The sequence below is a fragment of the Amia ocellicauda genome, chromosome 4 (genome assembly GCF_036373705.1).
Source record: "Amia ocellicauda isolate fAmiCal2 chromosome 4, fAmiCal2.hap1, whole genome shotgun sequence".
Taxonomy (NCBI): domain Eukaryota; kingdom Metazoa; phylum Chordata; class Actinopteri; order Amiiformes; family Amiidae; genus Amia; species Amia ocellicauda.
In genome coordinates, this window is record NC_089853.1 from 41449513 (window position 1) to 41475046 (window position 25534).

At 39.4% G+C, this 25534-nt stretch overlaps 2 protein-coding genes and 1 long non-coding RNA gene across 5 annotated transcripts; 2 read left to right on the top strand and 1 right to left on the bottom strand.

Moving 5' to 3' along the window:
* Nucleotides 1-627: 627 nt before the first annotated feature.
* LOC136748498 (uncharacterized) lies at nt 628-6930 on the bottom strand. Its single transcript, XR_010816589.1, has 3 exons — nt 6845-6930; nt 2992-3230; nt 628-2521 (listed from the first exon to the last, which is right to left on the bottom strand). It is a non-coding gene; the product is annotated as an uncharacterized LOC136748498 (long non-coding RNA).
* pofut1 (protein O-fucosyltransferase 1) lies at nt 6892-12481 on the top strand. The gene is made up of 7 exons (XM_066702276.1): nt 6892-7065; nt 7491-7612; nt 8022-8204; nt 9176-9288; nt 9660-9852; nt 10224-10466; nt 11080-12481. Exons 1-7 carry the CDS (start codon nt 6924-6926, stop codon nt 11266-11268), a joined length of 1185 nt encoding a protein of 394 aa, XP_066558373.1. The 5' UTR covers nt 6892-6923; the 3' UTR covers nt 11269-12481.
* An 894-nt stretch (nt 12482-13375) lies between these two features.
* Nucleotides 13376-23882, top strand: kif3b (kinesin family member 3B). 3 transcript variants are annotated; one of them, XM_066702278.1, is made up of 10 exons: nt 13429-13479; nt 14118-14223; nt 16567-18032; nt 18974-19075; nt 19309-19431; nt 19629-19747; nt 20030-20146; nt 20461-20566; nt 21030-21208; nt 21491-23882. In XM_066702278.1, the coding sequence occupies exons 3-10, from the start codon at nt 16620-16622 to the stop codon at nt 21594-21596; spliced, it is 2265 nt and encodes a 754-aa protein (XP_066558375.1). In that variant the 5' UTR covers nt 13429-13479; nt 14118-14223; nt 16567-16619; the 3' UTR covers nt 21597-23882. The 3 variants fall into 3 exon arrangements, with proteins under 3 accessions (XP_066558374.1, XP_066558377.1, XP_066558375.1); XM_066702277.1 differs by lacking the exon at nt 14118-14223 and having other exon boundaries at nt 13376-13479; XM_066702280.1 differs by lacking the exon at nt 14118-14223 and having other exon boundaries at nt 13376-13479; nt 21494-23882.
* Nucleotides 23883-25534: the final 1652 nt, after the last annotated feature.

A 25534-nucleotide genomic window follows, 5' to 3' on the forward strand; every position in this document is an offset into this window, starting at 1 on the left:
CAAAGTGAAATTGTTTGTAGTTTAATTGAACATGAGTTTAGCTATTTTCCTTTCAAACTTTAAAGCCGGAGCTAGGAGAGGGGCACAAAAACAATGACACCAACATCTTGTTTGTTGGTTTGTTTCTTTAATTTTGTGGTCAAGGCACTTCAAGCTTGATTGCAGTCTTTTGGCTTTTCTGTCATTTAGGTTGTATATTGATTCTAAAGAGCACTAAAGTACCCTGTAATGTTGCGCTTATTTTCTTCAACATGCTTATAAAACAAGATCTTCAAACACTAATTTTATTTAGTTGTTCTCCACATAATTGGGCTTCATTAACTATGGATGAGAGAACAGCAAGAGTAGGGAGGACTCACTGGAGCATCTGTGTTTGTTTACAGATAAGTAGCAGAGGATTTTAATCCCAAATAATTTTCAGTATCATCCCAATTTGCCCGTTTCATCCTTGTTACACCCCCCCCCCTCCCTGATCTAACCCCTTTGTGTAACCTGACCTATCAAAATCAGCACTTCTCTCCAAGACTTGCCATCCACAAATAAACACAAAACATCAATTAGCTCATGAAGATTTATAAACATCTGGCACTTATTTTGCTCCAACAGTATATAACAAACAGGCAACCGTTTCTGATCCTCATGTTGGGTATGTTTATTAATAGATAAACGACCAGTTTCACAGAGGTTTGGTCTAATGTGCTTCAAACCAGACAAACTCTTAACATGAACAGAACTGTTAACTCATATGACAGCTACTTCTAGCATGAAATCTAACATTTGAGTTACCAAACTCAGTTCACGGGCATCTTTCTACACATTCCTCTTTACATGTGCATCACATGGAGTTGAGTAGAATGTAGAGCATCCAGAGAGTGAATTAAAATTCTCCTCATTTACTGGGGGACTTGTACAAACGTGATGTTTTCTCTGCCTTGAGAGGAAATCTCAAGATCATGTTACACAGATATGCTTCCCCACTTATACATTGGCATTGGTCATTTGTAGTTCTTTTAAAGGAAATGTATTTTGATATTAAAAGGATTTAACATTACCTGGAAACTATAATTAGTCGTGTAAGAATCTAATTAACCCCCTTAATCCTCGTTTTGAAGGTAAAATACAAAGCACAAAAGCTTTGCTGTGGTGCGTGTATTATGCTTTTACACACACACACACAAAAAGTATGTTATTAAATATTTGGTCATGTCTGATCCCCTTTTCCTCCTCAAAACATGGTCTCCATCTCTGTTGTCTGTCCCTTTTGTGTGTTTACGCAATGCCATGTTAACATGCTAGCACACGGTTGTGCTTCTGTAGTTTTCAAATAAGGAACCCCTCCCTCTTCTGAATGAACAACAGCTTCATCTCTTTAAAGCCTTCCCTCTATATTCCAGTCCATTTTGTTTCATGTAACCAACAGTATTTATCCTTGGTAGCTGGGTTGCATTCCAGTGGCAGAGAAGACTAGACAGTGGCAGTAATTACAAAAGGAACACACTATAAAAATGTAAAGTTCAGCTACCAAAGCTGCAATTTAGAGCTGAAAAGTACACACATAAATTAGGATAAATATACTCAGAACAATAATTACACCATTAAAGCTGGATATGTGCTGGTATTTTTTAGATTTTAGTTTAGTTTCCTGGCACGTCTCCCTGTGCAAACACATTTGCATGTAGTTTTCAGTTTTTCTGGTGCTTAAAACAACCTTTTTAATGTTTTTTTTGTCCATTTATTTGATTGTGCCCTGAAATATAAACTTCTCTTCATATGCCTCTTCTAAAGCGAACTGAAGTAACATTTTGCTAAATTACACCAAAACACAATGATACACACACCAACTCAAAAAAAAAAAAAAAACAAACAGTTGGAGTGTGAGACAAAATTGACACCATTGTGACTGTTGTTCACTTTGAATGCCACAGACCCATGTGGTCAACTGAAGCCTCATTCCCAACAGAAAAACCACTTCCAGGCATTACCCTTTCTAGTCACAGAATTGTCCTAAAAATGACAGAGGTTTGAAACCGTTATTTCATTTGTGCAGACCATTATTTTTAGATCGGTCACAACGTCACTTCGAAACAGCCGCAGAAAACTGGATTATGTGTCTGATCTGCTTATTATCTTAACTGACCTGTTGTTATGCCAAAACAGAAACTGAAAAGCTGGGATAGTACACTGTTTTCAAGCTGACTGGACAACAGGTTGTGGATCAGATGTGTGTGTGTGAGAGAGAGAGATCTGAAAATAAAAGACCAAATGTCACATCTAGAGCACACACAATTATGCACTTTTCTTCAACTCTTCCCATGTTCATGACAGATAACATCTTTGAAAGGTGTCCTATTTCTCCTTTTATACACCACCGATGGGTGGGGGTTCTCTCAGTCCTGCAGAGGCGGGGAGGGGGGTGGTATCAGATCTCTTGGCAGTATGGTGAGCCTGCAGTCAGCTGATAACACCTTGGGTGGATCTCATGTTGCCATAGAGACCAGAGAGGGTGTTGAATGCTTACACTCTGCAACAAGAAGTACTAATTATATTAATGACAGAATGACTATGTCTACCACTATTATTACCATTAACAATTGCAATAGGTTTATATTGCATTTAATTCCTCTTACTTTCTGTGAAGTATTTTGTATTCTTTTTATCCAGCAATCAATCTGAAGTACGTGTTCTGTAATTGTCTCACACAGTCTTACAATGGGAACTTGGAAGCAGTGAGTTTTTGCACAGAAATGTGGAGGCAGCTTTTGGGCTCGGTGCTCTTTTATTCTCACAACCCAAACCGTACAGTCTCTTATTTACATACATGCACGCAACACGGCTCAGGGAGGGTGAAGGCAGGGGCTCCATGCATCAGTAAATAACAAAATAATGTGTAATTGAATTTCTGATTCCACACTGACAGACAAACACACTTGAGACATTTAGGAACAGTGCGTGGGGGGGAGAATGTGAGAAAAGCATGTTGGGATACCATACCTTGTCCAGACATTGTGAAGAGCCTTTCCTCTTCAATAAAGACAAGACGCTTCCAATGAGTAGCCTTGAGCATCTCACCAGCAGTTTCTTTTGCCTACTAGATCTACTGCAAGCCTGTATTATTCTGCCACTGGCTGGTTAATGCTCAATCTGATCTGGAGATCCAACAGAAGGTTGATCATGCACTTCCAACGTTGGCTTCCTCCTTTGTTCTGTTGAAAATGGGGAGTATGCTGTCCCTGTGTGGGAGAGAAAACATGTCAGCAGGTGAGCCGGGAACCTCAGTATGCATTTTCTAGTCCCTCCACCACTGCTCCCAAAAAACTCAAACTCAAAATCATTTCACTTCATAAATGGACATTCTCCACTCAACCCAAATGTTTCCCAGCCTATCCTCATCTGCATTCTCCTATATTTAAACATTGTGTTCAGCTTCTGTGTTTGTGTTTTGTACAAAGGTGATATCAAATGACTGACCTGCAGGTAGAAGAAGCTGGTCTCCAGGATAGAGAAGGAAAGGAGGGAGAAAGAGTGAGGGGTCGGGAAGAGAGGGTAGCTATGAATGAATGCGCACTAACTCCTGAAACAAAGTCTTTTTTCTCTGAGAAACTACAGAGAGCAGCCTGCCAGCTCTACAACCTGGTAGCAATTGACCAGGGTCCACCAGACCTCATTCAAAGAAAATTAACATACTTCATAAAGTATTCCTTATGTTAACAGCTGGGTGACTGAGATTGATCTTGGAGCAAGGCTGAAAAGAAAATAGCACTATCAGGGAAATCGATCTACCTACCGGGGTGATCTCTTGTTATTGTAAGTTTACTTACAGTAGATGTGTAGAGTCTGCATCTTTCAGTTGTCTGTACCTTCATTTATTCATTAAGTTACTTAGAAAAGAATAATGAAATTACATTAAATCTACAGTTCATTGCAAATGTATGCTTTACAGCCTGCATTCATTTGAGCTTATTTTCTGCTTTACTGGGTTACAGCAATTATACCGCTGTGTATACAGTAATAAATAGTAATTAAGTAATTAGTGCACAATTAACTTTATAAGGTAATGCCGTCAGCTACAGATCTGAGTTATAGGTAGTCACCTACCTCAGTTAAGCACATGGAAACCCAGCGAGGACATATGCTGCACTGCACCTCTGAACCCTGTTTTACTGCTAGACTATAGTTAGCTCTTATTCAAATAAAGACAACACTATTGATATATCTTTAAAACGACGGATTTACTATGATTTTTAATGTAAATATTCAAATATTCATCATCCATTTTTATCCAGATTGTTTGTTGTCCTCTTGAATTAAAGGTATACAGTGACCTGACCTAATCATAAGTTTGATCCACTAGACAGAAGGACAAATCCTCTGTCAAACAATAATTAAATACATGGTGATGCACGCAGTGATTTTCTACATTCCCTAGCAATGTCATTTGGCAACTGCTCTCCCATCCAGGCAACATGCTTCACTGTGCTTCGCTAAAACATGGAATGGGCACAATCTACAGCCAATTGCTTCCCAATACTTCCAGTTGATCATCACAGTTCTACCTTACAGAGAAATAATGGGCTGAAGTAACCAAGAAGTGAAATGAAAAGCAGTGCCATGTGCATTTTAACAGGGACAGTTCCATCGGGACGTTGGGAGGCTGTAATAAAATAGGCCTGCCACGGTTCATCATTTCCCTCTTTTTTATGCCATGATGTCATGACACAGATGTTCTGCTCACACGCTATTCATTAACTGGGCTGTAAATAAGGCAAAGGGACTTCAAGGAGGTTCGCTGGTTTGACGTTGACGGCAGTGATTAAAGTCACATTTCATGCAAATGCAGATTTACAAATGGTAAAGGCTTGGGATTAATATGAGGGGGTTTGATTTATTTCACTTCATTAAAAGTGTCACACTGATTGTATCAGCTCATGTGTGCCTAATAAAGTTTGACAGAAACCAGGTGAAGAAGTTGATTTGGGGGTTCCACAGTTTGCTATGGTTCAGAGGCAAAGAAGAACATTATGAATTAAATAAAATACTGCTGTCCTTGTCACAGCCATTTCCCCAATGCCCTTAGAAAATGATTATGACTGTATCAATTGCATTTTGACTTTTGTTTTTTAATAGACACTGTCTTAATAACTGCTGCATTTGCATTCCAAAAAGCAGTTGTTGCTGGCTATTTTTGTACACTTCAATACACACATAGTAGGAGAGGTTTTGGACTTAATGCTTAAACTGTGGGAATGCATTCATGAGAAAGACAACTTTCTGACACTAATTTGAAAGGAAACACACAGAAACCAATGCCAGTTCATGTAAACTTGAATCAAAAAACAATTGCTCTTGCGTCCATCTTGCTTTTGTGCTTAAAACTCCTATCCAACAACAGCTGTGACTCACATTATTCTGCAGAATACAAACAGAGTTTTGGAATGCTTATAAATATGGTTGTGCTAATCAGATAATTAAATCAATTAAAAATACTAAGCTATAAAACTTGCTTTTAATAGGAGAAGCATTTGAAACGATTTAATCGTCTATCAAAATGACTCTTTGCATAATACTTCTTTCTTGCAAAGTCTTCAACTGGCAATATGTTAGCATTAAACGCAGCAAAAATCTGTAGTCTTCAATCAAAGAGACTTGTAGGTTTTTCACTGTTTATGAGATGTATAATAAACACAATTTAAAGTGAGAAAGCGTGATTCTCCTAAACCAAGTATATCCTAAGTAGTATCTGTAATAAAGACAAATCAGAAATATATTAATTAAAATCTCCGTTTGCCCCCTTTTTCACTGGTAATTTTGTGGTTTGGCTGGAACATGTGAAATCAATTCAGAGCAATTAATGCCCCAAATTAATCACTTCTGTGCAAATAAAATAAAAAAAGAATCACAACATTCTTTGACTTACAATTAGTATTTCAACAAGATTGATGGCACAATATGCGACTTCTCTCTTACAACAACAAACAGTATGATTCCCACAGCACGTCTTCCTGGCTAGTTATCAGTCCTGGGGAAAATACTTCAAAAACGTTGCTAGCTGAAACCACTTCTAAAAATAGTAGTTAATTTAACTTTTTTTTTTTTTTTTCAAATGCTACTATTTACACAGCGCTTTCGTGAAAACGTTATTTATTTTGATGATATATTCGAATCTACCTTTAGACTCAATACAAAAATACAGACAATGATTAAATAAATGCCTAGTAGTATAAATTATTGATGGTGCGAATTAAATTGCAAAATAGACTTGGATTTAAATGCAAAAAGTGCTTGCCACCTAAGGTGGTGCTCACATAACTGCAGCAGCATCCATAGAGGTTTAAATTAAAGATCACTGTTTTCACCACTGCTAAGGTTTTTTTTTTTCTTTTCTTTTACAAATGATTCCTCTCTGGTACGAAAATCCCTTGCATTGCACTGTACTACTTTCAAAATGAGAAGGAAATCAATAAAACTTTTTTTCCCCCCCAAAGACAGAGATCTGCATGGTCGGGTATTTGTTACTCAGTCACATGTGAGCATCTATTGTCTAAATTGAAAAGAGAGAGGGAGAGAGAGGGAAATTCACCGTATTTGGAGACATTTTTAAACAGATATTATTTGAACCAATAAAAAAAAAACTAGAAAAAAACAATACTACAAATAAACTAATTTCATATAAAAAAAAACACATTAAGAACATAGAAAAAAACTAAAGTAACAAAAACACAAATAATACACTTTCACTGAAGAGTATTAGAAATTAACCATAGTGTCGAACAAGATTTAGCAAAGTTATTTTTAGTTCAAACTGTAAACGAACTCAGTTGAAAGAAGTGAACAAAATTACCTTTACCTAGTAAAAGCAGCGTCCGGCATTTAACGCGTTAACTACGAACTCGCGCAAAGCATTGTGGGCCGGCGGAAGATTCGCAATGGCCGCTGAAACCATGAGCCTGAAATTTTCAGCTAACATTTGGCTTTCTTTTACAGCTTTCTCGCTCTTACTTTGTCTTTCTAGTGCGGCCGATTTAGTATGGGATGAAAATGGATACATACTGTATTGCCCTTGTATGGGTAAGGACCTTTAAACGTGTTTGTGTTACTTAATATAATGTGTGCGGGTTATATTAGCTGGCAGTAGGGTCAGGGAGTAAGGGAGTTAACCATGTTTGGGTTTGCACAGATTTAGGATTGCACTTTTGCTTTATTAAGTTTATTTTTCATGCGATATACATTTGTGAGTAATTAACAGATGATCCCAGTCAATGCATATCACCGTCTCTAGACAATACTGCAAATACGTCCACATTGAAATGACAATACAGAGCATCCTGATCTGTTCTTATTATAGCCTACATCTAATCAATTAAAGCTGGATACTGATTTATGTGTCAAACACTTTCTATACATCTTTTTTAATTTCCCTTCAGTGTACTTGCCGTTATTATTCCCATGTGTGCTTGTGAAGCCCATTCAGCCCAGTCTTTCCTTTATTTCAGGGAGGTTTGGTAATCAGGCAGATCATTTTTTGGGCTCCCTGGCCTTTGCAAAGATGCTGAATCGTACACTAGCTGTTCCACCTTGGATTATATACAGGCATCATGCGCCCCCTTTCACTAATGTAAGTATAAGGTACTTGTGTGCAAGTGTGAAGTAACATTTGATATGCATGTGCGCATACGGATAATCACAAAATTCATAGTGTGTGTATAAATGCACAGTATATTATACACTTGCAGTTGCAACAGACCCTTTTGATTGGTTGTGAAGGCAATACTGAACCACCCATCTCACTTCAGTGGCTAGTGCACCAAAATAAAGGGGTCTCGGGGGTCTTTGTGATTTGGCTTCTGGATATTGTCCGACGTGTTAGTGATCGGTAGATGTACACTGTACCAGCAGTCACGGCTGGCCATTGCACAAAGCAACCACAACACCGAACACTGTCTCTGTTATGATGCCTGTGTTGACATTGTGTGTGGATGATGTAAGGATGTCCTGTTTCAATATAGTTTTTTCCCCCCAAACAGTTGCATGTTCCTTACAGGGATTTCTTCAGGATGGAGCCCCTGCTGCAGTTCCACAGAGTGGTCAGCCTGGAGGAATTCATGGTGCAGCTGGCACCCTCACGCTGGCCCCCGGGCACACGGGTGGCGTACTGCTTCGACGCTGCGGCACAGAGGAGCCCTGACAAGAGGAGCTGTCCTATGAAGGTACCCGGAGTGGAAGTACGGTAGTTGGGTATCTGGTGACTTATAATTCATTATAGCTTGTAATTCACTACACCAGGCTGGACCTCTGTCTGTTTTAGCACAGCTCCCATGAGACCAGCTTTCTATAAACTGTTAACAATTATGTCCATCTTCAGTAATGTGCCAAATAACTAAGAATTACCCGTGAGCTTCATTCAGGAATTACACTCTGGAGGGGTTTGGAGGTGACTTAAATCTCATGTGTGACTAAAGACCAGGAAACAGTGCTGGTTTTAGGCCTAGTCCATCAGGGACTTGGATGGAGTGAAAACAAGAAAAGAAGGATGGTACTCTAGGAATGGGAAGGCACATGAGTTCCATGTAAAGTAGCTGAGGCCGTTGCATAAGGTTGAACAAAACACACAGCTTCTCCCACTGCAGCGGGAGCCAGGCTCTGAAATGACCTTATGCTGCAGGGTTTAATTTTAGGCAAGCCTGTCCCGCCTGATCACACGTAAGTTGTATAAAAGGAATGTCACGTGACATGTTCAGCATATGCTGCAACGTCATGTCACTTTCCTCCAAATCAACAGCAGCTTATGCAGCGCGCGGCAGGGCTACTGAGCCTGTTGCCCTGTAGGGTTTTATAATGCGGCCACCACTTAAACAGAACTGTAGCAAGATGAAAAAAATAAATTACAAAAAATAGACTGCCACCTGTGGGTCAGTTAATGGAACTGCATTTTTTCCAAATTTAGAACAGTTCTGAGATCCAGAAGTGTGTTTACTACAGTGTAGGGGTCAAACTGCTTTTACAGTGCAGTCTATTTCAGTTACAATTCAGTAATGTTGTCCTAAGGTGGTAGTGATTGCCTTTTGTTAGATTAGGCATTTGCTGTAGGCTGTCTGTCTTTGTTTTTACTGCTGCCCATGTACTTTATTGAATTTCTTCAAACTCCCCTTTGAGACTATGTGAAATTCTTCTTTTTTAGGATGGAAATCCTTTCGGTCCTTTTTGGGACCAGTTCAGTGTGGATTTCGATAGGTCTGTCCTCTTTTCAGGCCTTTCCTTTAACACCTACTACAAGCAGCACTGGATCAAAAAGTAAGTATATATTATGTACTTGACAGCTTTTTTTATGGATTGTTGAGCTTTGTGTTTCAGGATTCACACAGAATGTCATAACTGTTTTATCGACTTCACTGTGTGTTGAAGTTTGCTTTCTGAATTTCCTAATTCACCTCAGCTTCATGTTTTCAGCCAGATTTAGACTGGTCGTGTCGTTAAAACCTCTGTTTGCTGAATGTTAAATGCTCTTAGTTGTTTTCTGCCATAAGACCAATGCATGTTTTTATCCTGAAATGTTTCTAAGTCTGGATGGGGTGTTTTGTGCAGGATGCTGTTTCAGTGTGAGCTGTGATTTGCTTGTATGCGTTCATGTTCCCCCCAGGTGACCTCCCTGTCTCTGCTTTCAGATTCCCTCCTTCTGAACACCCAGTGCTGACACTGCCGGGGGCCCCTGCTCAGTTCCCCGTACTGGAGGAGCATGTGGGTCTGCAGCGCTATGTGGTTTGGGCAGACAACATGGTCCAGCAGGGAGAGGGCCACATCAAAGCTCTGTTAGTGCGGCCTTATGTGGGCATACACCTGAGGATCGGCTCCGACTGGGTGAGCTGCTGTGTAGCATTTACCACAGATTAGTGTATGGCACAATAAATCCCCCTGGTGACCGTGATTGCAACATAGGAAGATATATTTATATGCTCATATAAAGCCAAGTAATTATGTAACTTCTAAGTTTGCATTTGTGAAGGAGAATAAGTAGTTTAATTTTGTGTATTAATTTTCCTGTATTTGAATGTGTGGGTTTGGGGCATACAGATTAATTGTATTATGTTGTATTTGGCAAAAATCGTATTTCAGTGAATAGCGTCCATGGTGATGCTGCCCTGCCTGCTCTAATATGTGACTGTTAAACAAATGTACGTGTCGATAGAGCGGCAGAAGTGGGTTTATCGCTCCCATTATTCTTTTGACAGCAAAACGCCTGCAAGCTGTTAAAGAACGGGGAGACGGGGCCACACTTCATGGCCTCTCCGCAGTGTGTGGGGTATAACCGCCAAACCGCTCTGCCCCTCACCATGGACATGTGTCTGCCAGACCTGAGGGAGATCAAACGGGCTCTGAAAGTCTGGGTGAAGATGATCAATGCCAAGTCTGTCTACATCGCCACCGACTCGGAGTCTCACAGCAGAGAGATCGAGAAGCTGTTCAAGGGGAATGTGAGTTAAACGCTTGCATGATCGTCTCTTTTCTTTATTTCAGACACAATAGATAATTTTTCTGTTGTTTTTTTATTCCCTGTCTCTGTTTAGAGTGTCCAATTCCCATATTAATGAGTGCATTCATGATCAAGGAGTGTCAATGCCTGTTCTTTCTAAACCCACCTGAATGCCATCAGGTCTGCCATTTTGGAGAGGAGGGTGAGAGGTTATAAAGTTTGGGAAATAATCAGATAAACAGACAATCAAAAGGGATGAAGAAATGGATGATAATAAGAAAGTTTACATCATACTCATTTGGTGTCCATTAATAACTAAGTGAAACAAGGATCCTATCCAGTCTGTTTTTGAATGTTCCCAAATTGTCACTTCAGCCACATCGCTGGGGAGTTTATTCAGATTGTGACGCCTGTCTGTGTGAAGAAGTGTCTCCTGTTTTCTGTCTTGAATGCCTTGAAGCCCAATTTCCATTTGTGTCCCCGGGTCCATGTGTCCCTGCAGATCTGGAAAAACTCTGGTTTGAAGTGGTCAATGCCTCTTTTTAAATAGCCACTACTCTTGCACTGTGCCCGACACATTTCTGATTGTTTTGCATCCCCTCCTCTCCGAACAGGTCAAGGTGGTGACTCTGCACCCCGAGGTTGCTCAGGTGGATCTGTACATCCTAGGCCAGGCGGATCACTTCATTGGGAACTGTGCGTCCTCTTTCTCTGCGTTCGTGAAGCGAGAGCGAGACATTTATGGACGGCCCTCCTCATTTTTCGGGATGGACTATCCTGGAAAGAGGAAGGATGAACTTTAAGGACTGTCGATAGCTGGAAGACACTGGATGCTGACCCACGGTACACACTGCTGGATGGACAGCCCAAGACCGCAGTGAGTTAGAGCTGTCAGACTGAAGACGCAGGACAGTGCGTGCTGGTTAAATCCTCTCTGTCTCGCCACGTGACACGCCACACCTTTTATTTAAATTGTGCAACCACAGCTTGGTCATTTGTGACATTTCTGTGCGGCATATTAGCTACACACACTTTGTTTCGCTCTTTGTAACCTGCATATCAAATAGCCCTCTGGAAAACCCACACTGAATACGTTGGGAAGAGAAGTCACTGAGTGCTGGAAGCTTTCTGAGAGGTGTAAACTGAAAGCCTAACTGATCTGTTAGCTTCTAATAATAGTGGTACTGGTCATAATTACCTCACTTCCTACATTCCCTGCATCGCTGTCTTATGGTATTTACAGGAGAGTTAACTGGCTGTTGTCTGGAAACAATGTAAAGCATGAATTATATTATTTTAAAATAAAAAATGAATGAAAATGTTTTATACAAGCTAAGAAGAGTAGTTTACAGATCCTCTCAATATCAATACTGCTAAAATATGTATATATGAAGATAGGGGGAACAAAAAAAATCTAGTAATTTATAAACTCCAGATTGGGAAGACTAAAGTACCTCAATTGCAGCAGATAACCAATCCCAGATCGGTTGTGCAGAATGTGTTCAAGAGAATTCAGAGAAGGGTTTTGGGGAAGTGTCGGGAGTTTATCAATCAAGGGTAATTCATGATGTTAACCAGGACAGGAAGGTGTGTGCTATTACACAAATCAAACACATCAGCGTTCTTGCACTACGGTTTTGAGAGGGATGCGGGACAGGGTCACCCAAGAGCACCACCTGGTCTCTGACCTGCAGTACCCCAAACTTCCAGCAATATATAAGTATTAATCTAGGACCGTGTACATCTAGTATGACTAGAGACTATGAATTTATATTTTGTTTTTACATGCAAACTTTTGATTGTGTTCAGTCCTACAGATGTTGAGGTAAAAGGACGGTATTTATGGCTTACTCTGCGAACCCCATTAGATTCACAGAGGGGTGCTATTTGTACTACATGATTCTGGTTAAAAAAATAAAAATATACCACAATTTGTAAAATTCTTGAGCCAATTGAAAGGACTTGTATATTCATATTGTTGAAATGTTTTTCTATTAAAAATACCATGTCATTTTTCCTTTGTTTCGATATGAAGTATATACTTGTTTTCTGTTGTGTACAACTGAAATTAACTTCACTATACACTTTTGTTTGGTGATTGTTTATGCCATTTTCACATTTAAGATCCTTCAACAAGGCTTGTGACGGTTTCACTAAATACAAGATTCAATTCTAAAAAAAGACATCTCTTGGCAAAAACCCATTGGACTTTCAGCTTGTGCGTTTTGTTTTTTCAAATCGCTGGAGCCAGCCCTGTGTTGATGTGTGCGCAGGGCTGCACACACTCGTATGACTCGCTGTGTGTGTGTGTGTGTGTGTATGTATGTGTGTGTGTTGTGTGTGTGTGCGCGCGTGTGCGTGTGTGTTGTGTTTGTGTGTGTCTTGTGTTTGTGTGTGTGTGTGTGTATGTATGTATGTATGTATGTATGTATGTGTGTGTGTGTGTGTGTGTGTTGTGTTTGTGTGTGTGTTGTGTTTGTGTGTGTGTGTATGTATGTGTGTGTGTGTGTGTGTATGTATGTATGTATGTGTGTGTGTTGTGTGTGTGTGCGCGCGTGTGCGTGTGTGTTGTGTTTGTGTGTGTCTTGTGTTTGTGTGTGTGTGTGTGTATGTATGTATGTATGTATGTATGTATGTGTGTGTGTGTGTGTGTGTTGTGTTTGTGTGTGTGTGTATGTATGTGTGTGTGTGTGTGTGTATGTATGTATGTATGTGTGTGTGTTGTGTGTGTGTGCGCGCGTGTGCGTGTGTGTTGTGTTTGTGTGTGTGTTGTGTGTGTGTTGTGTTTGTGTGTGTGTATGTATGTATGTATGTATGTATGTATGTATGTGTGTGTGTGTGTGTGTGTGTGTGTGTGTGTGTGTGTGTGTGTGTGTGTTTGCGCAGACGCACTGCGCCGCTGTATCCGCTGTCCGGGAGGCTCGGTGTGTCTCCAAGGAAGTGCAGTCTCTCCATCCGGGACAGCGCAGGCAGCGGGCAGTAATGGCTGACGGCAGAGAGAGACTGCGCTGCAGGTAACCCCACTCTCGGCGCGTTTATCCGTCCGTAGGTTTTTGCTTCGACCTCGTCCGACATTTAATTCACATTATTTGAAGAGCTGAGCTGGCTTTCGTAGGAAGACTTGCCAGATGCGGAGACGGGCTGCGAGTTTCCCCGGGTCCATGTTGTGCCGTTGCTAGGCCGCTTATCTATGTGGGTTGCTGGGGTAGTGATTCATTTTCTCTGGTCCGGGTCTCTCAATTAAACAGGATTAAAAATGAGAGTGGACAGCCTTTTTAGAGACCTGTTTGTACGGCGTATGCGTCCTGTTTTTTATTTTAACCTATTTATTTATTCCACAGTGTGTTTGTGTGAAGCGATTAAATATCTAACGCATGTGAACCGCAAATGCCACACAGACAGTATCATTCGCTTTAAAAAATGTGTTGCTGTCATTATATAGTTCATTCCAGTGCTGCTTTTTATTTATTTTTATTTTCTATTATAACCATCAATAAAACTTAAGAGCTAAGGGTAGATAGAGGTGGTTACAATGTATGCAATTGGTGAATATATTAACGCTTTATTGCACTGTATTTTAGGTCATTGTCTTGGGAGATTAATGAATTAGTTAATAATAACAATGAATAATAATCATTATCTTCACCTCAAGAGTCTCTCTTGAACAGCGGGGGGAAGCCGAACCGATTCAGTATGGATTAGTCCAGTTTCACAAATCCTGATGCTGTTACTAGGGATGATTTCATTTGAACTACAAGGTGCGTGTCTGGATCTAGAAGATGATGTTGGCTAATAATATTTGTATTTGTTTGGTACAAAGACATGCATTCATAGATCCACAAGCTACAGTCTTATGATATCAAGTTCAAGCTTCAGCATTTAGCTTCTCGGATCTTCATTCTCATTAATATATTTTTAGATATGTGTGTCGGTCAGGACTTTAAAATACAACACACACACACACACATATATATATTATTTCCCGTCTCTACAAAGAATGATAGACAAATACATTTTTGCTATATATTTACAAAGAGCCATTAGTATGGTGATTACAATATTGTAATGCATTCTGAAACCACTGCCTTTCCAATAACAATGGATATCACAATGTAACAATAATAACAGTAGTAACAATAAATAATTAAAATAATCACTGCATCATTGTAGACAAAGTGCTCTAGACAGGAAGTTGTCTGTGTGTATTTAATGAATTCAGTCAGGAAACATTTTAATATGTATTTATCTCCATGACGGAGTTTCATATATATTTCTAATTGTATCCAAATTAAAATAAGCTTAATTGGGTTTGAACATATGTATGAGAGATATGGTAACATTATTGTGTCCTTTTAAGAGGTGGGCAACATTTTGAGTTGATTAGTGAATATGCGAGGAAATTAGGAATATAAAAATTAAATAGGGTGGATTGCTTTTCTAAGCAAATAATACTAAAACAAAAACATACTGGAAATGAATGTTCTGCACTGTGCATTATCCTTGAATATGGTACTACATAGGCCTATTAATTGTGAATAAAATATGGAATGTATAAGTGTTGTCAAAATGAAAGCTCAACATGTTCCAGTTTTTACATTCTATAATGTACTTTAGGCTATATTTGGTGTCTTTTACAAAACATATTTAAAAAAAGTATTTCAAATTGTTTAATTTTGTGGACATACATGCTTCAATGTTCAACCTGAATGAATTCCTGTGTTTAGTCTTAATTGAGAAGTTTATTTTTAAGGTTGTTAACTTATAAGTCAGTAAAATGTAAAACTAACGTCATGTTTTTCTTAAAAGATATAAATTTGACTTGTTTTTTTCCTTTTCCAATATTGAATCGTTTCTGTAATTATTTTTATTGTAGATCAAAAAGATCACGTAGACTCAATCAGTCCTATCTCATTACCACTTTTTTGGAACACTGAGATTGAAGCTTTTCTGTACTGATGTGTTTCTGAAAATGTTTTTTGGATTTCATCATATCGGACTAGACTTTTTTGTCATTTACTGCAGTGATGTTTTTGTGTGTTTGGCACCCAGAAGAAGAGACTATTTATTATTGATGTGGTAGTAGATGTTTTCCTTGCCACCCCGCCTACCACTAAGCCCTACTATTCCTGGTTTTAAATTAAATGCCTTGTAATACTCAATAATGCCTTATTACATTATCAATTAATGGGCTTTATTATGCACATTTTTATGCAGTTGCAGTTTGTTCCAAGAGAAATTCTATAAAATTGATCTTATTTGCCACTACAGTATTAGCTGATGTCAGTCCTAACAGATGGATGAATTGATATCAAGTGCATGACATGTTTCTCCCATATTTAGTTACACCCAGTGGTCATGAGGTTTAATTTGATTATTGATCATGAAATTCAACCTGTTAACCCCAAATGTGTTACTCACATTTGTCAATATAAACATCATATTACAAACAGATGCTAAACGGAAACACAGTGTATGATAAAGTGTGGTGAAATCACACGAATTGTACTGTATAATATTTTGAACAAATGTATTTGAAATCTTACCTGTAGATCTAATGGGTATTGCTAGTGCTGTCCAGGAAACGCTGTTAAAATAAAAAAATAAAATAAATTGATTAAATCCCTTGCAATAGAATATCATCAGCTAATGTTTTTCTGTGGCTGGAGTCTTCAGTGTGTGCTACGGTCCATGTTAATATCTGTACATTATCCTGGGCTGTTTCTGAAGAACTAAGAAAAAATAAGGAAATGGAAAAATGAAACAATCGCTTTTTAGAGTTTCTTTCAACTGGGAATCTTTTCTTCAATGTCAAAAGGTCTACTCATATTGATAAAAGGGGCATTGCCCATCCACTTAGTCTTTCCTTTACTTAGCTTAGTCGGTAATGAAATTCCTGAAAAATTTCCTTAAAATATTGATTGAGGGGAAGAAAAAACAGCTGCTATGGCAATAATATGAGCTGAATAGAAAGAATAAAATCAATTAAAGGATGTTGTGGATGTATAGGCCACTCATATCGAGAAGACCACAGGATATAGTTATCTGCTCCAAATGGGATGTTGCAATACAGAAGAAAGTAACGATTATAATTTTGTTTTCAGGCTTTGATACTGGAAGACTCCCGCTGTGAAGGCAAGCCATACACATTTCCACCATGTCTAAAATGAAGAGCTCGGAGTCTGTGAAGGTGGTCGTCAGATGCAGGCCGATGAATGACAAGGAGGTTGCTGCCAACTTCGAAAGAGTGGTCTCTGTGGATGTGAAGCTGGGGCAGGTTTCTGTGAAGAATTCCCGGGGAGCGTCCAATGAGCATCCCAAGATGTTTACATTCGATTCAGTTTACGACTGGAATTCCAAGCAGGTGGAACTGTATGATGAGACTTTCAGACCCTTGGTAGATTCTGTCCTTCTGGGCTTCAATGGCACCATCTTTGCATATGGTCAGACAGGAACTGGCAAAACCTACACTATGGAAGGGGTGCGTAATGACCCAGAGAGAAGAGGTGTCATCCCTAATTCTTTTGAACACATATTTACACACATATCTAGGTCCCAGAACCAGCAGTACCTTGTCAGGGCCTCATATCTAGAAATCTATCAAGAGGAGATCAGAGACTTGTTATCGAAAGACCAATCCAGGAGACTGGAGCTGAAAGAACGTCCAGACACAGGGGTTTACGTCAAAGACTTGTCTTCCTTTGTTACAAAAAGTGTGAAGGAGATTGAGCACGTCATGAATGTTGGAAACCAGAACCGGTCTGTGGGCGCCACCAACATGAATGAGCACAGCTCTAGGTCACACGCCATCTTTGTCATAACCGTCGAGTGCAGCGAGCTTGGCCTGGATGGGGAGAACCACATCCGGGTGGGCAAGCTCAACCTGGTGGACCTGGCTGGCAGTGAACGTCAGAACAAAACGGGAGCGCAGGGTGAGAGGTTGAAAGAGGCCACCAAGATCAACCTGTCCCTGTCCGCCTTGGGAAATGTCATCTCTGCCTTGGTCGATGGCAAGAGCACCCACATCCCCTATCGTGACTCAAAACTCACCCGCTTGCTGCAGGACTCCCTGGGTGGCAATGCCAAGACAGTCATGGTGGCCAACATTGGCCCAGCCTCCTACAACGTGGAAGAGACTCTCACGACCCTGCGCTACTCCAATCGGGCCAAGAACATCAAAAACAAGCCACGGGTGAACGAAGACCCGAAGGACGCCCTGTTACGGGAGTTCCAGGAGGAGATTGCGCGCTTGAAGGCCCAGCTGGAGAAAAGGTCAGGGAAGAAGAAGAAGAAGCGACGAAGGAGGCACCCGGGAGAGGGGGGAGAGGAGCTGGGCGAGGACGAGGAGGATGAGGATGACGACGGGGATGAAGAAGCGGAGGAAGACAAGGATGCACCGGATTACTGGCGGAAGCAACAGGACAAGCTGGAGAAGGAGAAAAAAGCCATTCTGGAAGACCACAGCTTGGTGGCTGACGAGAAACAGAAGCTACTCAGGGAGAAGGAGAGAAAGATGGAGGACATGAAGAAAGAGAAGGAGGCCAGTGAGATGCTGGCGGCCAAAGTGAAGGTTGGAAGGTTTTTTGATAATCCTGGAGATATAGTGATTTGCAGGCCCCTTTGCTTATACTGCCTTTGTAAAGCCAAGCTAAACAGGAAAATAATTAAATAAGGTTTGTTCTTGGATAACTTTTTTCTTCTTCTGTAAGAATTTAATTGATAAGCTGTTCTTGTGAGCTCGAAGACTTGTCTTGCCCCATTTTATGGTTTCTTCTCATGTCATCTTGAGGGTTTTCATTTTAGGGTTGTGCTGTGCTGACAGGGCTATATTAGAGTGTGGATGAATGGTTCTCATCTAAGTGGAGCCATTTAAAAACAAAAAAAATAATTAACCTCCTTTCACAAAAGTGCTGAATTAAAAATTCAATAATGTTCTGCTGCAAAAGGCAGTCCCTTGATACTAGAGCAGGCATTCCTTCCCCTCAGTATGACACTATTCTGTCCATGACCTAAGGCTCTTTCTAGCCCAGTTCAGATTGATCCTTTTCTTGAGTCATGAATACTATTAATGCGCTGTCTCTGTGAGCACATTTTGTAAGTTCCTTATTTATATTCTTGGTAATATAATTTTACCAGACCTCGCAAAACTTGCTGAGCAGTGCAAGTTACATTTGCCGTGTGTATCATAGTTATATATATATATATATATATATATTTCACCCAGTCTTACCTGCCCATTTTATTTCAGAAACTGGAAATGTATTGAGCTACAGTATTATTAGTACAAATCATTACTGAAATTAAATTGGCCATGTAAATCTGACCTGCTATCAATCTTTTAAAGTCTGTGTAAGCCACAATGTGATCATGTTTGTGTTTTACATATGAAATAACAAAAACAATTTTACATAAATTCAATATTACAATCTGGTGTAGATATTAATAATTATCTTATCAATTTAATTGAAGGTACTGATATGTTTAGTTTATTTCCCCTTTACCTTTTTTCAGGCCATGGAGAGTAAACTCCTTGTTGGAGGCAAAAATATTGTTGACCATACAAATGAACAACAGAAAATACTGGAGCAGAAACGTCATGAAATTGCTGAACAGGTACATACATTTACAGTCAGAAGTGTAGGCCTAATGAAAATAGAGTTGCACTTGGCTAACTGCTGTAGGGATGTTCTTTCTGTCTGCAGTTTAAATTGCCACAGAGGTTTAATCTGAGACAAAGCAATAAAAGGAAAGGCAACAACAAAAATAGTTTTCTTTGTATTGTCTATGCATTTGTGCCTTTGTCATCTTCACACGGACATGATGTGTGTTCTTGTGTCCGTGATCAGAAACGGAGAGAGCGTGAGATGCAACAGCAGATGGAGTGCCGTGACGAAGAGACACTGGAGCTGAAGGAAACCTACAGCTCCCTACAACAGGAAGTCGACATCAAAACAAAGAAACTGAAAAAGGTATTGCAAGCAGTCTTTTCAGCATCATCTCACTATTTTAAACTGCACGAGGAATAGCCAAGATGTTGTTTAGTGGATGTTTTAATTAATTATATGATTATTAAGCTATTGTTTATATACAAGCATGTCTAGATTGTTACTCAGACCAGCAACATTCATATAAAGATCAATGTTTTCTGTGTACTTTTTCTCTATAGCTGTTTGCAAAGTTGCAAGCAGTCAAAGCCGAGATCCACGATCTGCAGGAAGATCACATTAAAGAGAGACAAGAACTGGAGCAGACTCAGAACGAGCTGACTAGAGAACTGAAGCTCAAGTATGTAACTGTCAATACCTTTGACTCATTTGTTTTTCCTCCCCTGCAAAAATGAAAGCTACTGTGTTCTGTCACAGTTCTAAGGAGTGCTAGACGAGCTGTTTTGCTGGAACAAAAACAAACAAAAGACCTCCAGATTGCAATAAATCGGTGACAGCAGTCTTGCAGGAGGAATCCTGGAATGCCTCCATGTTGTGTGGATGGTTATTATTTTGCTGATGGTGATATGAAGTGTTTTTAATTTTTTTTAGATAATATTAATATTCCTTTTGTGTGTTTTAGACACCTTATCATCGAGAACTTCATCCCATTGGAAGAAAAGAATAAAATTATGAACAGGTCCTTTCTCGACGATGAAGACGATCACTGGAAACTGCATCCGATAACTCGGATTGAGGAGTAAGGGTTTGCATGACTTTCACTCTTTAAGGGTGCCAAATTAGGTGTGGGTGCTTGATTTATGCTGTCAACAAAATATAAAACAATATACATTATGTAAAATTATGCACGATTTACACATGATGCCTTAAAATATCAGAAATCAGAAAGACATGGAACACTTGTCAGTGCAGCAAATGAAAGCATATTTTAATCTTTATTTGTTGTATTCATGAACACTTCATTATTAAAAGATAGAGTTAATAAATAAGGCACTTATGAAAGTCAAAGACTAAGTACTTTAACTTTCTGTTTTAATGGATTGTTCCTTGCAGCAATCAGCAGATGATGACCAGGCCTATCTCTGCTGTGGGGTACAAGAGGCCCTTGAGCCAGCATGCCCGAATGGCCATGATGATGAGACCTGAAGCTAGATACAGGGTGAGTCTTTGTGTCTCGGTCAGGTTCAGTTATTACCTGATGGAGGATCTTTATAGCAGCAGCAGTCAGACCAGTAATATTGTTTACTTCTTACCAACATGTGACCACAAATATGCTCAGGAAAATAAGGTCAAATAAAAGGGGCCTTTTCTTCTAAGACGACCCAGTTCTTTGCAGATACCTTATGCCAGAGCTTAATTAAGGCACTTGTTAAAGTCATTTAAGTTCAGCTCTGGAACCCTTCCTTAACATTTTAGCTCATGTTTTGAGTGATGATGCCATTGTGTTTTCCCACGCCAACATAATGGTACCTACCCATGGCAACAGCCTTCTTCTCGGGTTTTACTGCTTCAGAAACAACATTGAATGGGATAACCTTCCTTTTATGAGGGAAACCAGCCCTTCTATGGTAGTTGAAGTGCATAATCAGTATCACTGTCTTGTTGTTGCCCATCCCTGGCAGGCTGAGAACATCCTCTTACTGGAGCTGGATTTGCCCAGTCGTACCACCAGAGAGTACGAGGAGCCGGCCATTGCCCCGAAAGTAGCAGCAGCGCTGGAAGCTGCTCTGCAGGATGAAGACGAGATTCAGGTGGACGCCTCGACCTTTGAAAGCATCGGCAACAAAAAATCTAAGTCCAGGTGAGTTATAAAACAATGCCACTGATATTCATGGTTAAAAAGTTGTGTGTGTGTGTGTGTGTGTGCGTGTGTGTGAGGAGTTGAATAGAAGAGCTAATTTGATTTTGAAGCTATGTCAGATGTCATTCTCTGAAAAACGTTAGTCGATGACTGACATCAGTGCACCCTGGTTAAGATTGATATCTTGTTTCAATTACAAATACCTTTGAATGCACAAACCTTATTAAAGTCTTATTTTTCATACGAACACTTTTATATAACAATCTCTGCTTTTTCTGCCAGCAGGCCTAAAACAGGAAAGAAGTCTAGCACGCCCACATCTGCATCTAGTCCTGGGAGTTCAGCGAGTCCCCTTTACCCACAGTCACGTGGCCTTGTCCCCAAATGATCCTGACACTTTTTTTTTTTTTTTAAACATGGCCCTGTATTAAACTGAACAGGGTCCAAACAGAAACACTGGTATGAGATTTTTTTATGCTTTGTAACTGAAATCTACTATTGCATTTACCTTCTGCATCTTCCCTTTCAATTACTATGACAATTACTACCACTTTTTTTGTTTGGATTTGTATTGTTAACCTGTACGATCCCAGGAAGAAAACTGACTCTTGATTTATACTATAATACAATGCAAACTCAAGTCGAACACGACTGGCCTTTAAGTCAGTGATTTGCATTTCAATGAAATGCAACATGAATCCGGGAAAAAGAAAGATCTGATCTTTTTTTAATGTTGTTAAAATATGTAGTGTAGTCCCCAGAACGTCATGTTCCTGCAATGGCTCCGGTCTTCTTTGAGACAGGACACCTGTGAAAAGCATGAGGCAGTATTCAGAAGAGAAGTTAATCAAATGTTATGCCACTGTCAGCTGGGCTAGACAGTATGTTTCAGTCACATTCTTCAGCCTCTTTTACCTTCAGATACAATTATATTAGTTCAGCAGTCCAAAACAAATGTATCAGTTCTTAAACCCACGATATATGAATTACTGATAATGCTCGTACTTCCATTAACATTACTTTACTTAAATAACGCTAAAGATGCGACCAGAGTATCCTATATTTTCCTATTTTTGTATTACATCACATACACTAAATGAAGAAGAGGTGTATTTTGTTAAGTTTGGGATCCAGCTACATGCATGGTACTGTCATTCTGAGCTGTGACGAGCTGAACAACTGTGTTACCTAGAGACGATTTAAGAGAGACAAATATGCACACCAAATATACAAAGACTTCATGGTGCCTTACAGAAAGCTAACCCTTTAGCTCATTTGCATAGCTTGGAAACAACATTGGGTATTGCAGTCTTTAAGGGAAGTAAACATTGGTACATAGGCACCAGACCTTATTTCCACTCAGAATTAACAGTGCCGTTGCCCAGACTAAGCATTCTCTCGTGGTGAATCCAGAATTCTACTTCCGGATCTTTTGAATACTGCCCCTTTCAACCCTGTTTAGTGCCACTGCTTGCTGCTATTATAGGATAGGATACACCTATATAAAATACGTACACTATATGTATATACAGGAATGGATACTTTGCATAAACTGTGGACAACAAAATGTCTAGAACTAAACTTTGCAAAATAATACATTCTAATTTATATTGTTTTTTTGTTTTGTTTATGAAGACAAATGTAGATACGCTTTTTGTTAATTTTTTTTTAAATCTTTATTTTCTGAACAAATATTTTTATTTGGGGTTGTATCATTTAAAGTTATGTATAGATTTATTTTTGTGTATCATTTGGGTTTCTGAAATGTGATTTTTGTTTTTGTTTTTCGGTTGGTTTTTGTCCAGATGTAAGATACATGAAAATGCTTGAAACTCTTCCCTTTTTTTATAGCTTTAAAAATTCTGGTGTACCAAACGGTTCTAGAAACAAAAATACGAAGCCTGGATTGACTATATTGCAAATGCTGACAATTAAGGACTGAAGCACAGTACCTGTTTTTAGAATAACATGTTTGCTCCTCTTTCCTTTTGACACTGTGCTTTTATAATATTTTACCATCTTATTTTAATAGTCATTGTGTGCAATCTTAGACGATAAGTCAGTCCCTTTTTGTGTGCTTGCAAATGTGTGGTAAAATACTGGGGGTATAAGAAGAAAAAAAACAACCCTGTTCCAACCCTACTTGTGAAGATATTAAATTTAGTGAAATAATAGCTATATTAACAAATTAAAGATGTAGATCGCTTGAGATAACTAACCTGAACCCCACCTACTTAGCGAACAGGACTTATCGAATGAATTACTGTGTTGTACAGCATGAGATGACAGACGTTTAGGATGTATTTAAAGTGTTATATTAGAAAGAAATTTTAAAAGATGATGAAATGTGAATTATACATTTTTACTTTAATGCTATTGCAACACCCACCCTCTCCACAAACACATCCCCTCCCTAGTCATTTACACTGAACCTAGAGTCCATGATTTGAGACAAAAGGAATTTAATGACTGAGATATGTTTTGTTTTTTAAGCCAAACTGAAATTGTGTCCTTAGTCCATCATGCTGTCTCCTGCTGTCCCACAATGTGTGATGGAAATACTCCCTTTGTCTGTTTACTTCAGTTAATTTTATTAAATAATAATTAAAATAGCCTACCCATTTTTGTTTATTTACGTTTGTGTTACAATAAATAAATGTGGTTTTCAATATAATCAATACTCGTTCTTTGTTTGAAATAGGACAGTATACTAACGAAAAGGCCCTCTAACCAGTAAAAGAGTATTTACTGACTAGTGTTTACAAAATAACGTAGCAAATATTTTAAAGCAAATGTGAAAGAATTCATAGTTATTTTGAATGGTAATTTATTTATATTTTTGAATAAGGAAGAAGAGGTGGAGATTATTGCACTGTAAGACTAAAGTGGACATCTAAGAAATGTTCAAACATGTTTTCCTTAAGGAAACATTAATGTATTGTACACTCACCTAAAGGATTATTAGGAACACCATACTAATACTGTGTTTGATCCGCTTTCGCCTTCAGAACTGCCTTAATTCTACGTGGCATTGATTCAACAAGGTGCTGAAAGCATTCTTTAGAAATGTTGGCCCATATTGATAGGAGAGCATCTTGCAGTTGATGGAGATTTGTGGGATGCACATCCAGGGCACAAAGCTCCCGTTCCACCACATCCCAAAGATGCTCTATTGGGTTGAGATCTGGTGACTGTGGGGGCCAGTTTAGTACAGTGAACTCATTGTCATGTTCAAGAAACCAATTTGAAATGATTGGACCTTTGTGACCTGGTGCATTATCCTGCTGGAAGTAGCCATCAGAGGATGGGTACATGGTGGTCATAAAGGGATGGACATGGTCAGAAACAATGCTCAGGTAGGCCGTGGCATTTAAACGATGCCCAATTGGCACTAAGGGGCCTAAAGTGTGCCAAGAAAACATCCCCCACACCATTACACCACCACCACCAGCCTGCACAGTGGTAACAAGGCATGATGGATCCATGTTCTCATTCTGTTTACGCCAAATTCTGACTCTACCATCTGAATGTCTCAACAGAAATCGAGACTCATCAGACCAGGCAACATTTTTCCAGTCTTCAACTGTCCAATTTTGGTGAGCTTGTGCAAATTGTAGCCTCTTTTTCCTATTTGTAGTGGAGATGAGTGGTACCCGGTGGGGTCTTCTGCTGTTGTAGCCCATCCGCCTCAAGGTTGTACGTGTTGTGGCTTCACAAATGCTTTGCTGCATACCTCGGTTGTAACGAGTGGTTATTTCAGTCAAAGTTGCTCTTCTATCAGCTTGAATCAGTCGGCCCATTCTCCTCTGACCTCTAGCATCAACAAGGCATTTTCGCCCACAGGACTGCCGCATACTGGATGTTTTTCCCTTTTCACACCATTCTTTGTAAACCCTAGAAATGGTTGTGCGTGAAAATCCCAGTAACTGAACAGATTGTGAAATACTCAGACTGGCCCGTCTGGCACCAACAACCATGCCACGCTCAAAATTGCTTAAATCACCTTTCTTTCCCATTCAGACATTCAGTTTGGAGTTCAGGAGATTGTCTTGACCAGGACCACACCCCTAAATGCATTGAAGCAACTGCCATGTGATTGGTTGGTTAGATAATTGCATTAATGAGAAATTGAACCGGTGTTCCTAATAATCCTTTAGGTGAGTGTATTTATTCATTGGAAAATGTGTAATTCTGATGCATATTTGCTTTTATCGATCAGTCCACCTTTATTAGGAATACATCTGTTAGCGGGATAGGTTAGTTCACCAGCCTTTAAGCTACAGTTGCCTGGGTTCAAACTGTTAGCAGGTGCATCATATGTTTGAG